Consider the following 13,563-nt stretch of genomic DNA (forward strand, 5'->3'; position numbering starts at 1 on the left):
AGGGAACAGACCCTTTGGTTTTCAAGAATTTAGCCTTAGCATGAACTGTAGGCTACTCAATTTGTGTGCTTTTCATCCTCCCACAAAAGCTCAATAGCACATCATGTGCTGCACCATGCATAACAAATCCCTCAAATCTACTCACTTGTACAAGTGGATCTTCTGTAAATGCACACACTTAAGTAGTGAAGCCTCAAATAGCCAGTAGTTTTAAAAATGAACAGTGTCTGTATAAAGCAGCATTCATAAATCATTTCTATGTTGGACAATTCTCAGATTATGTTGAATTTTATCAATTTCATTTTCAATCTTAAAATGAACAGTTTCTTTAGAATGCACCACTCTTATTAAGATAAAACAAGCTTTCATAACTTTTTAACCTGAATTAAGATATAACAGTACTCAATATTACAGAATAAATCAACGTTAAAATCTCTAACATGAAACTTAATCATCTTTTATAAGAGACTAAATTCTAGGATTGAAGTTTGTTTTATATTTGTTGAACTTCAGCATTATAGGAGCTGAAGTTTTTGTTTACAAACTTCAGCATTCTTAGAGCTGAAGTTCTAAACAACAATAAATTTAATAGATCATGATTAGCAGCAATTAATGCTTTTCATTTCAAAGATTAAAGAATGAAAAATATTTTCGACATGAAAACAAGTTACTACAGATAAATTAGGACCCAAAACCAAGGTTCCTGTAAAGCTAAAATATCTAAGAGGTTAAATTATTGTGAATAAGACCAAACTGAACATAATGGGACAAACAGATATATATATGAATCAGTAGGCAACGCATAATAATATCCCAAGCTTCAGCATTCAGAAAACGAAAGAGGAGAAGGAGGAGGAGAAAGAGTCATGAAGTTGTTTAAAAGTGAGTACAAGTTAAAACTTTTTAAAAAGATGGGTATAAGTTAAATGAGAGCGACCAAATAGGGCGCCAGTGCAATTTTTACTTTTTTTCTTCTTATTGACCAAAATGAGGCAGCCCATAACATTATGGGCCATAAGCCCATAAGTTAAAAAAGCACTGAACAAAAAGCTTCGTCACCGGTGCAGCTAAAGCAGTAGCAAACACCCCCCCCCCCCCCACCCACAAATCACCGCTGCCTCATCACCGGCGCAGCTAAAGCAGTAGCAAAACCCCTCTTTTACGCCGCCTCATTTTGCAGAATGGCGACACTAAAAGAGATCTTAACGCGCCGCCCTATCTCAGCCACGATCCGTCTCACCGTCGATGCGGGTGCAGCTAAGCCCGGCCCACCAGTAGGACCGGCCCTGGGTCAATACAAGCTCAACTCCATGGCTTTCTGCAAGGACTTCAATGCTCGGACCCAGAAGTTCAAGCCCGGTACACCTATGGCCGTCACCATATCGGCGTTCAAGGACGGGACTTTCGAGTTCACCGTTAAGTCTCCGTCAGTTACATGGTACCTAAAGCAGGCTGCTGGAATTGAGCTGGGAAGTGGCCGCCCTGGTCATGTAACGGCGTCAACTCTAACCCTAAAGCACGTTTATGAGATTGCTAAAATCAAACAGAGTGATCCGTTTTGCCAGTACATGCCCTTGGCGTCGATTTGTAAGTCTATTATTGGGACGGCGAATTCTATGGGGATTAAAGTTCAGAAGGAGCTGGATTAAATGAAACTATTGAACTGTATTTTTGCTATTTCTGTAGTTTTTGTACTAAGATTTGGAAATGAAGAGTAGTAAAGTTGGTTGAAGTAATGATTTTGCTGTTTAAGGAAGCATGATATGAATTATGAATGTTTTCTTAGCAATAAAATTAGTTTTTTTTAAGTCCATTAGAGTTGTTTGAGCAAGATTAATGCTTTTTGATACCGTTACTGTGAATCGAGAAGAATGAGCTAACCTATGTGGATTCTACTGTCTCTCTTTTTCTATTGTGTGTGTAAGCATTAGTTATCGTAGGTAGAGCCGAGGATGGAAAATTAGACCGATCATTTTTTGCTATTGATCAAGATCTGTTACGATGATAGTAATCCTTATATGGTGCAATCTTGGTTTAGGGAAATGTTCCTTGTTAGGTTAGAGAATGGATGGCTGCGGTAAGAAGGATGTAGCCAACGAATAGTGGTTATGGTGTTATGTCATACTGATTGTCGCAGCTTATTCTGGATTTTTGAAAGTAACTGTCTGTTTTTGCCTGTTGCTCTGGTTACTTCTGACAGAATTGGATTATACAGGGAATATTAGCACGACTCCTGCTGAATGATGACACCCACGAAAAGGGAAAAGGTTCAAAAGTTAGCCTATATTTGTCACAGAATAAGACAGGTTCTGTAGTGTTTTCTCACGGATTTTTTTCTTTGAAATTTAGCTCGTTTATTTGATAAGTTTGCTGAGTTCTCTGCTGTTAATTTTGGCATTCATCTAGAAAGCACTCCGTGCAATTTTTAGTCAAGTCTTCCATTTCTACATTTGCCGTTTCACAATTTTTTTAACTCTTCGATTGGAGGTAGTCTCTAATCTTAGTCTTATAAAATAGACAATATCTTTAATGCCCTAATGTAAGTATAGATCCCATAGGCACCACTTGCATCGAGTTGGGCGCTTGGTGTCTGTCTTATCTTTAATTATCAGTCCCTCTTAGCATCCTTAAGCTGTTGAAACCATAGCTGCCTGTGTATTTTCTTTGCCATATCCTATTCTTTTCCTCATTTTATGCATCTAAGTTTCCTGGCAGGAGATTGTAAGCCAGTTGTCAGGTTTGATCATTGATTGCCATTTTCCATAAATGCTGTTCTTTAACTATTTACTAGAGTACTTGAAAAGCCCTTACTGGGAACTTCTGCTTAAGTGTAGTAGGCATCTACCTAGTAGGTTCTTGCTTTTCTTTTATCCTTGTTACCTTAAGTCTTAACAGCTCTGTAATTCGAGTGATCATAGTTGCATATCTAGAGCTAAATGAGATAGATCTGGCATTGCTGGTTGTACGTATAGATCAGCATTGCAAATTGTAACCTCTATATCAAATGTTATATATATATATATATATGACTGCTAGTGGTTAGTGTTGAGTTCTCACTACTCTTTCGTTCATCTTAGTGATCTACTGGTTATTATTGTGCTTTCCATCTATTTCCTAGTTCTTATGATGCTGTTATTTTTTCTTTTTCTATGGTTTTTATTGATGGTACTGATATATTGCCTCTTTTCGTCTTTTGAGCCGAGGGTCTTTCGGAAACGGCCTCTCTATCCTTCGGGGTAGGGGTAAGGTCTGCGTATACACTACCCTCCCCAGACCCCACTAGTGGGATTTCACTGGTTCGTTGTTGTTATTGCTGTTCTTTAACTATTTAGACTTGCATCATAGTAACAGGCAATTTCCCGGAGTCATTCAGAAAAACAAACTTGCTGAAGCCAGAACTTTGCTAGTTTTTTTATAGTATCTGATACAAAGACAAGCACCTTAGCTGGAAGTATGGCTTCTGTTAGTTTAACAATGTGAAGAGGATAGGCAGACCCACTGAGAGAACATTGGTGATTTTGACCTTGTCAGCATAGTTATTTAATTGGATACAAAGAAATCTGATCTAGACTTTTAATGCTTCTGTGTCTTGCATTTTTCCTTCTAGTATAGGGCATGAAGGAACAATTCTTCATGCTATGACAGCACTACCTTGTGGGTTGAGATCGAGTGTTATGGCTTTATTTGAAGTTACTATTTTACTAGAGAGTCCTGAAAAGATTTGCATTTTGCAAATTTTACTTTGGGTAGGGGGAGCCGGGAGAAAGTATTGTGGTCTCATGACCACTCTGGTGTTAGATGGTAAAATTCAGTTATCCTTGTGGTGTGAAGAAGGGAAAAAGGACCCTAAACACTACCTTTGTGCTTGCAAAGGAAGCATGTTTCCGATAATAGTTATTGGCAGTGGTGGTTGTTGCTAGTCCATATTCATGTTTGTGCGTGAATTAAGTTTCTGTCTTTTTAAGAATGATATACCCTGCTTGAGGTTAATAACCCAGGTGTATTAATTCCACTGAAATATTGAAAGCTGTTTCTCAGAATTGTAATCTAGATAGCTGTTCCCTAAAGAAGTGCATCTCAGTTTCTCTGAAATCTTGAAATCTGGTTGTTTAGACTTGTAATTTTGTCCGATGTTTCCTATTTTTCTTTTTTATGTTATATGGGAAAATTTAGGAAAAGAAATTGTTGACTGAGTTGTATTTTTTGGTCCAAATGATATACAACAATGTGCTACTTGTAGTTCATTGTATAAATGGTACTTTCCTGATTACCGTTCAATGTATAAAAAGAAGTGGCTAGAAAGCAATAAGCCAAATCCAGTCCTCTCTAGAGTCTTAGAGACATGACTTTGACTAGGTATAGATTGAATGGCACACACTGTTATCTTTGCAAAACTTGAGGGATCATCTTGGTTCAATATGATACCAGGGTCAAATATTCCAGACTCTAATAGCTACCTTTGTGGTTGCAAAACTAACAAAGTTGGGTTCAATAGTGTTAAATAAATATTCAAGGCTTTAATTTGTGGTTGCAAAATTACTTTTTGCATGAGAAAGGGGTTGTGTCCACATCATTGCAAAGGAACAGTGGCATTCTCCCCAAGGTCTCAAGTTGCTTTCTCAATCTTTTTCTTGTATCTTATTGGGAAAGGACAAATATTTAGGCGTCCCAAAAAAGAGTTAAAAAGAGCAAAAGTATGAAAGGACAGGATCCCTTATCCAAAAGGGATTTTTTTTAGGTGCTGATTTGACGATAAGACATTGATAAAACGAACGATGACCTAGAAAACAACAATCTTACTTGATTATTTAAATACTACTCCACTAAAGAAGAGCAAAATAAATCAATTCTCAATATGCTTTTGGATATTCAATGAGTAATGCTTTTTTCTTTTGAAAAAATATCAATGAAGCTTCTTTTTCGCTTTCACCATCAAAATTTCAGATATTTTTCCTGATAAGTCCTGTAAAGTACAACACTATGGTTCTTATGTTACCTGCCAATGCAGCTGTGAATTGGAGAGTCCAAATTGGTTGACATATCTGTACAAGATATCCTGCAAAATTTGAGCACACAAATGAGAATACTAAAACAAAAATACATAATTAGTGTTTGCCTTATTAAAAAGGCATAAATAGATTGCTAGATTCATTTATATGGGTATTAGGCAGAAGAACTTCATGGAAGATTATAATAAAACTGAATTTCAAGGGATACATAAACAATTGACATCCTTTCGCCGAAAAAATTATACTGTATTGTATAGATAGATTAAAAAAAAGTTATTTTATCTATATATACTAGATGTTGAATGTCTTTATCTTATTCGTATTTTACTTCCTCATATCTAGACTCCCCTTGCTAAAAATCTTGTTATATTAGGTCTTTATAATAAAACCATTTTTTCTCCTATGGTTCGACGTATCCACAGTGATGCTGGTGTTGCTTTCTTGTTCTACCACAAATTTTTTAGCATTTTACTTATTTTAATTAATTAATGGTAGACAAGTCACTGTTAGCGAAGCCTTTATACACCATTTTAACAGTTTTCATGAATCATGATAGAGTGAAAGCAACGTTCTTATCATCTTTTTATTTCAACCACAAACCTAAGAAAAAAAAGAACGAAAAAGAAAAGAAAAATTGAAAGGAAACCTCCTGCAATTTTTGGTTATGTAACACTTACCTTTCTGATGTTTCCTATCTCTCTTATTTATTTAAATTATTATACAACTAATGTTTAGGAATGAAAATCTTGAAGCGACAGATAAATTGTCTTCCTATGACCTATAGGTCAGGATTTGAGCCGTGTAATTAGCTATTGATATAAGGATTATATCAGTCCATAAGGTCTTTTGTTTCCTCCTCTGGAAAATAAGTTCCTAGCCGTATGAATAGAAATAGAAAATAAATCCAAAACGAAAAGAAAAGCAAGTCATAACGTGTACAACAACAACAAGAATACACAACCACGAAAATAGCATAATGAAGTAGTAATCAACTACTCACTCGGTCTCATAATATGTGTCGTGATTCTCTTATGCACGCCCTTTAAAAAAGAATAATTTTTGACTACTTTATCCTTATTAAATATTTTCTCACTTTATGTGACATCTCTATCAATGACATTATTTATATTTGTACTAAATGTGAATGCAATTGATTATTAAGGGTAAAAAAGAAAAAATATAATTAATTTTGTCTTGAACTTTTAAAATAATATGATTTAAGAAATTTAAGTAACCACGACACATATTATGAGACGGAGGGAGTAGAATAATACCCAAAAAATATGATCAGAGTTTATGATTCTTGAGAAACATTTTTAGAAGAAAAATGAGAGAGAATACGCAGACATTTGGTCTGATATAAACAAATATTCTTGAGTGCTACATTTTCAACAAATAAAAGTTCCTATCTTTTAGGTATTTTAATGGTTTCGTCGGACCAAAATTAAAATAAGTGAAATTTATGCAATATAATTATAGTATTTGATTGTTCCTGTTCATTTTTGTCCGTGTTGAATAATTTGTAAATCTTACAGCTCGGCAACTCCCCACCACATTTCAATTTTCAACACGCTCCCACAGCCATCGGCGGCCTAAAGACTAGTACTATAATACAGCGCAGGAAAAACAATACCACACTCCAATTTTCTATCTCTCTGTTCTCCTCCTTTTTATTTCCTAGAAGATTCACAAAGAGCAAGAAAAGGTGAAAAAGTTTCAATCTTGACCTTTGTTCTTGTATATCAAATCTAAAGTTTTGATCTTTTTTCTTAGTTAGTGTAAAATTTGCATTAGATTGGGTTGAATTCTTGATTTGAGGATAAGACTATGGGGTTTGCTAAAGATGAAGCAAGTTCATCATCCTATGTATTGAGCATCCCAAGAGAAGATACACCACTTTTAGGCAAGATTCAACACCTTTCTTCTCCTTCAAAAACTTTTGCTAATATTTTCATAGCAATAGTTGGAGCTGGAGTTCTTGGTCTTCCTTACACTTTCAAGAGAACTGGATGGGTTTTAGGTTCAATCATGCTTTTCTCAGTTGCTTTTCTTACCTACCATTGTATGATGCTTTTGGTTTATTCAAGGCGTAGGATTGAATCCCAACTCAAAGCTGCAAAAGTTTCATCTTTTGGTGACTTGGGATTTGCTGTGTGTGGACCTGTGGGTAGATTTGCTGTTGATGCTATGATTGTTCTATCCCAAGCTGGATTTTGTATCAGCTACTTGATTTTTGTAGCTAATACTTTAGCATACTTGTTTAATTATTCCATCACAAAACCAGATCCCAAAATCTTGGGATTTTCACCCAAATCAGTGTATATTTGGAGCTGTTTCCCATTCCAGTTGGGGTTGAATTCAATTCCAACACTGACCCTTTTAGCCCCTTTGAGCATATTTGCTGATATTGTTGATTTAGGAGCTATGGGTGTAGTGATGGTTGAGGATGTAATGATTTACCTTACAAACAGACCAGTTCTTGAAATGTTTGGTGGGTTTAATGTGTTTTTCTATGGTCTTGGTGTTGCTGTGTATGCTTTTGAAGGGATTGGAATGGTTTTGCCTCTGGAATCAGAGACAAGAGACAAGGACAAATTTGGGAAAATCTTGGGTTTGGCAATGGCTTTCATATCTTTGATGTTTGGTGCTTTTGGAATATTAGGTTACTTTGCTTTTGGAGAAGATACTAAGGATATAATCACTACAAATCTTGGGCAAGGTTTGCTCAGCAGTTTGGTTCAAATTGGCCTTTGCATAAACTTGTTTTTAACTTTCCCACTGATGATGAATCCAGTTTATGAAGTGATGGAAAGGAGATTTTGTGAAGGCAGTTACTGCTTGTGGATTAGATGGCTTGTGGTTTTGGCAGTGACTTTTGTGGCATTAGTGGTGCCTAATTTTGCTGATTTCTTGTCACTTGTTGGGAGCAGTGTGTGTATTATTTTGGGGTTTGTTTTGCCTGCTTTGTTTCACCTGATTGTGTTTAAGGATGAGCTGAGCTGGAATGGTTTGGCCTTTGATTCTGCTCTTATTGTTATGGGCACAGTTTTTGCAGTCTATGGCACCTCTTCTTCCCTGATGGAGATCTTAGCAAAAAAGGCATAACTTTTTCCATAGCATTTCAGAAGATACATGAAGGGGAGCCTTGGCGTAACCGGTAAAGTTGTTGCCATGTGATCATGAATGGTCACGGATTCCAGCCGTGGAGACAACCTCTTTAGAAATATAGGGTAAGGCTGCGTACAATAGACCTTGTGGTCCGGCCCTTCCCCGGACCCGAGCTTAGTGCACCGGGCTGCGTACAATATTATGAACTCTTGCTTTAGATTGAGTTCAGACTACTTTTTTAAGAGATTATTTTCATTCCTAAGCAAAGAGTAAGCTCACTCTTTGTTCTTGTTAGTAATAAGTATGTTAGGCTATCCTTTCTCAAATGATATAAAGGATTATTGTGAGTAAGTGTGAGGGTCATATTCTTGTGTATTAATTATTGCAATGCAAAGTGTTATTAGTTTGCTCAATTGGCCAATTTGGTTTTCTCTTCTTAATGCTAAGCACTACTTGTTATGTTATGCATATATAATATGCTATGGGAATTGACCACATTTGATAATCTCTATTTTCTATAAATGAAGTTTGGATTAATTCTTGGTTCCATATTGAAGTTTTGGTTTGAAGCTTCTTTCTGTTTCATCCCCATCTTTGCTTAGGAATGATTATGATCGAAATACAAGATCATTTCAAGCTCTTATGAGTTTGAAAATATAGCAGCAGAGAAATAAGCAAAGCAGAACTCATTAGCTTGTTAAAATTTATCATGTGGATTTGAAAAATGCTCATGAATACAGGAGTTTGATGGTTCCGCTGATGTCCAAAATTGCAACAACTACAGAGGTATCAAGCTGCGGAGTAACACTATGAAAGTTTGAGAGAGGGTCGTAGAGAGGACGGTGAGGAGAAGTGTGTCTATTTTTGAGAACAAGATTCGGATTACTACAAAAGCCATGCATCTTGTGAGAAGATAGCCTTTTTACTGATCCTTGAGCCGAGGGTTTATCGGAAATAGCCTCGAAGGTAGAGAGTAAGGTCTGCGTACACGTTACCCTCCCCAGATCCCACTGGTAGGATTATACTGTGTTTGTTGTTGCTGTTGTTATTGTTGCATGAAATAAAACTTTAAAATCAAACATAGTCCTAGCCCCAATTTCACTTACATGTTTACAACAATAGACTAACACAGTTTAAGGCTGCATTAGACACTGCCATCAGATTTTGTTCCAATTACAATTAGGGGCGGATTTAGGGGGGCGGAAGGGTGTTCACCCGAACTCTCTTCGCCGAAAAATTACACTGTATATATAAGCAAAATCTGTTTTTTACCTCTATATATTATGTTTTGAATCTCTTTTACACATTCCAAAAACATAGATTAGCGGTCAAGGGGGTTCAAAACCTTTATAAGGTCATTGGTTCTATTCCTACTAGCTCCGACCTTTCTAACTTTTTTCATTTTTGAACCTCCTTGACGTTAATCCTGCCTCCGCCACTGACTACAATATCACTCTACTGAACTTCCTAAGTATATCAAAGGTTTAATTTGTGACGCAAATGTTACTTTTCTTGTTCCTACCATAAGCTTTTTTAGCCTTTTAGTTATTTTAATTCATTGAATGATAAACTTGCCAATTAAAAACGCTTTTAAAAAGAGTGGAAATCTTCCTTATAAAAATGCTTTCATATATCAGACTTACCTCTCTTACATGTCCATTATTATAGAAAATTTTCCTAATTTTCAACTTTTTATTTAATTAATGATTAACACGAGAGGCATGCTGATGCGAATCAAAGGGATATTGGCAACTAATGGAGTATGAAAAGGATACCGAAATATTGTTCGGTATGCAATAAGATACGTAAGAACCAGTAGAAAATACCAACAAAACAAAAAATCTAGTACTTTTTATTTTTATTTTATTTGTATAATGTTCGCATGAGATCGAATTAAATAGAGAAATATGATAAGAATTTATATAATCGACCGTGGCTTGTACGAGATTGAAGCATAATTATAGTTATATGGAATGATATACTAAGGGTGCATTATTTTTTGCATCAAATCTAAATTTGGTGTAAAATTTGGTATTTTTTTGCTCCAATGAAACACAAAATCTTGCACCATTATAGTGCGTGAATAGTGTCGCACCAAATTTGGTGTGACACCATTCATCAACACCAAATTTGATTTATTATTATTTTATTCATCTTTTTATTTTTTTGGACTTTTAATTTATCATATATTGTGTATATAATTAATTTTTATATTAAGATCTTTATAATTTTAATTTATTATCCTATTTGGTTGATATATTAATTTTTGTATATGTTATATTTATATAAAATTATAAGTTAATTTTATTATTATTATATTGTGTAAAAAGAAATATAACCATTGTAATAAATGGTTATATAAGTAGTGAATGTGAATTATATATGATGAATATGGAAAAAAGAAAAAAGATAGAATTTGTTTGAAGGAAATAAAAAATAAAATTTAAATAGAAGATAATAATATAATATAGAAGAGAGAGAAGAAATATTCTTTTTTTGGTGTAAAAAATAATGTAATGGTTGGAGTAAATTTGATGTTATACCATTTTAGTGTGAAATTTAGTGTTAGAGTTGGAGATGGTTTAATAAGTTCATGAACCAAAAGATCACACATTAATCCATACTATACATGCAGAAATAGAAGAATTTGAAAACTTGAGGTAAAATATCAATACAGGTATTAATTTCATCCAATATAATACTTCATCCAAATATTTGTAAAAACTAGACGTGGTGTTTGTTAAGCATTATCTTACATGATAAATATGTTCAATAGATATTTGCGTCCTTTTAGGTATTTTTAATGATAGTATTATACAAAATCTTGCCAATTGGAAAGCTTATAATCCAACACGCAAATTGGTAAGGTAAGTTAGTACTACTTAGATAAAGGCGAAGGGATATATATATATATATATTATCTAGGTAAGTTAGTACTTAGATAAAGGTGAAGGGATATACTATAACCAGTCAAATGTTTACTTTTTCTAGTCGGTATACATAAGTTATGTTATATTAATTTTATATATATATATATATATATATATATATATATATATATATATATATATATATATATATATATATATATATNTATATATTCGACTACTATTTTTAGTTTGAGATTAAGTAAACGGTTATTTGGATTAATTTTTTCAAAATTTTAACTTCTTTATCGTTCCAATTATTGGGGATACCCCAAATGAGACAAGCATAGGTACAAGTAAAATTAAGATATAGGTCGAATGTCACTTTCAATTTTTATTTTATTTTTAAGAATATTTATTTGATTTGCTCCAGTCAAATCAGTTGTAGCTTACATATACACAGTCCTAAAATCCTACCCACGTTTAAACACTAAAATTTAGCATAGGAAAAGCCATCAACATACGAAATTCCCACAAACAGCAAAAAAGGGATAAAAGATTTCATTTTTATCAATCTTGATCTTATTACTGTTATTGCTTCTCCCACAATCTCAGTCAAATCAAGAATTTTTTTTAAAATCTTTTTCTGGGGTTGTGAAAAACTCGCATTTTATTGGATTGAATTCTTGATTTGAGGATTAAACAATGGGGTTTAAGACAAACGAAGCAAGTTCATCATCTCATATTCTGAAAATTCCAAGAGAGGATACACCACTTATTATGGGCAAGACTCAAAAACTGTCTTCTCCTTCAAAGACTTTTGCTAATATTTTCATGTCTTTAGTTGGAGCTGGAGTTCTTGGACTTCCGTACACTTTCAAAAGAACAGGATGGGTAATGGGTTTTCTCTTGATTATTTCAGTAGCTATTCTTACCTATTACTGTATGATGCTTCTTGTTTATTCAAGGCGTAAGCTTGAATCCCAATTTGAAGCTCCCAAAATCTCATCTTTTGGTGACTTGGGTTTTGCTGTGTGTGGACCAATAGGTCGTTTTGCTGTTGATTCTATGATTGTTCTATCCCAAGCATGTTTTTCAGTGGGCTACATGATTTTTATAGCTAATACTTTAGCTTACTTGTTCAATTATTCTGTTCCAAATGCCAAAATCATGGGATTTTCTCCAAAAGCAGTGTATATCTGGAGCTGTTTTCCATTCCAGTTGGGGTTGAATTCAATTCCAACACTGACCCTTTTAGCCCCTTTGAGCATATTTGCTGAAATTGTTGATTTAGGAGCTTTGGGTGTAGTTATGGTTGAGGATGTGATGATTTACCTCCAAAACATGCCTAATTTGGAGATGTTTGGTGGGTTCAGTGTGTTTTTATATGGTGTTGGTGTGGCTGTGTATGCTTTTGAAGGAATGGCAATGATTTTGCCTTTGGAATCAGAGATAAGAGACAAGGAAAAATTTGGGAAAATCTTGGGTTTGTCAGTGGCCTTTGTAGCATTGGTATATGGTACTTTTGGAGCATTGGGTTACTTTGCATTTGGGGAAGAGACCAAAGATATAATCACTACTAATCTTGGGCAGGGATTGCTAAGCAGTTTGGTGCAACTTGGCCTTTGCATAGACCTGTTCTTTGCCTTCCCACTGATGATGAATCCAGTTTATGAAGTGATGGAAAGGAGATTTTGTGAAGGTAGGTATTGCTTGTGGCTGAGATGGCTTGTGGTTTTAGCAGTGTCTTTTGTGGCAATGATGGTACCCAATTTTGCTGATTTCATGTCACTTGTTGGGAGCAGTGTGTGTGTTGTTCTGGGGTTTGTGTTGCCTTCTTTGTTTCATCTGATTGCATTCAAGAATGAATTGGGCTGGTGTAGTTTGACTTTGGATGCTGCATTTATTGTCATGGGCACAGTTTTTGCAGTCTATGGAACCTCTTCTACACTGATAAAGATCTTTGTGAAAGTAGCTTAGCTTTTTCTTTTCTGAATAGAATTTCATAAGATGCATATTATGCACTCTGGTTAATATATTGAGTGAAATTACTCTTAAAAATATTGTTCTCAATTCCTCATGGCAACGTCGATTTTAACTTTGCATTACGACAAAAGCTGCTGAAAAAGATGAATGAAGAACAAGGGGAGAATGGCTTACTGGAAAATGCCCTCTATATCAACCATAAGGTTGAGGATTCAACTGTCAATGAAGGGAAGTGGAAACAAACCCACTGCCTCTCCTCAATGAGGTAATCTGAGGGTGTTTACTTGTATAGAAAATGAAGAAACAAATAAAAGAGGCAAGAAACCGCAAGACAGCGAAAAGCAAATTAGATATCCTAACTTATATATGTATAAACTTTATATTCCCCAAAAGTTAGAAAGTAAACTTATATATGTAAAAACTTTCTCAATCACAATCAAGAAGTCACATTTAATATGCAATGTAACATATTAAATTGGCCCGATGTATAATGCATATATTCTACGCTGGAAAGCCATAGACTACGACCCCCCACCCCCACCCCCAAAGTAAACAATAAGGGACAAAATAAAATAGATTCACTTCATTGTTTT

At 34.8% G+C, this 13,563-nt stretch overlaps 3 protein-coding genes across 3 annotated transcripts; all 3 read left to right on the plus strand.

Annotated features, from left to right (window-relative positions):
- Positions 1,097–1,813, plus strand: LOC109222987 (54S ribosomal protein L19, mitochondrial-like). The gene has a single exon (XM_019387264.1). It carries the CDS (start codon positions 1,182–1,184, stop codon positions 1,647–1,649), a length of 468 nt encoding a protein of 155 aa, XP_019242809.1. The 5' UTR covers positions 1,097–1,181; the 3' UTR covers positions 1,650–1,813.
- Positions 6,529–8,538, plus strand: LOC109210266 (amino acid transporter ANTL1-like). The gene has a single exon (XM_019373663.1). It carries the CDS (start codon positions 6,837–6,839, stop codon positions 8,112–8,114), a length of 1,278 nt encoding a protein of 425 aa, XP_019229208.1. The 5' UTR covers positions 6,529–6,836; the 3' UTR covers positions 8,115–8,538.
- LOC109210274 (amino acid transporter ANTL2-like) lies at positions 11,449–13,064 on the plus strand. Its single transcript, XM_019373674.1, has one exon. The coding sequence runs from the start codon at positions 11,690–11,692 to the stop codon at positions 12,962–12,964; it is 1,275 nt and encodes a 424-aa protein (XP_019229219.1). The 5' UTR covers positions 11,449–11,689; the 3' UTR covers positions 12,965–13,064.

Source organism: Nicotiana attenuata, chromosome 2 (genome assembly GCF_001879085.1).
Source record: "Nicotiana attenuata strain UT chromosome 2, NIATTr2, whole genome shotgun sequence".
Lineage (NCBI taxonomy): Eukaryota > Viridiplantae > Streptophyta > Magnoliopsida > Solanales > Solanaceae > Nicotiana > Nicotiana attenuata.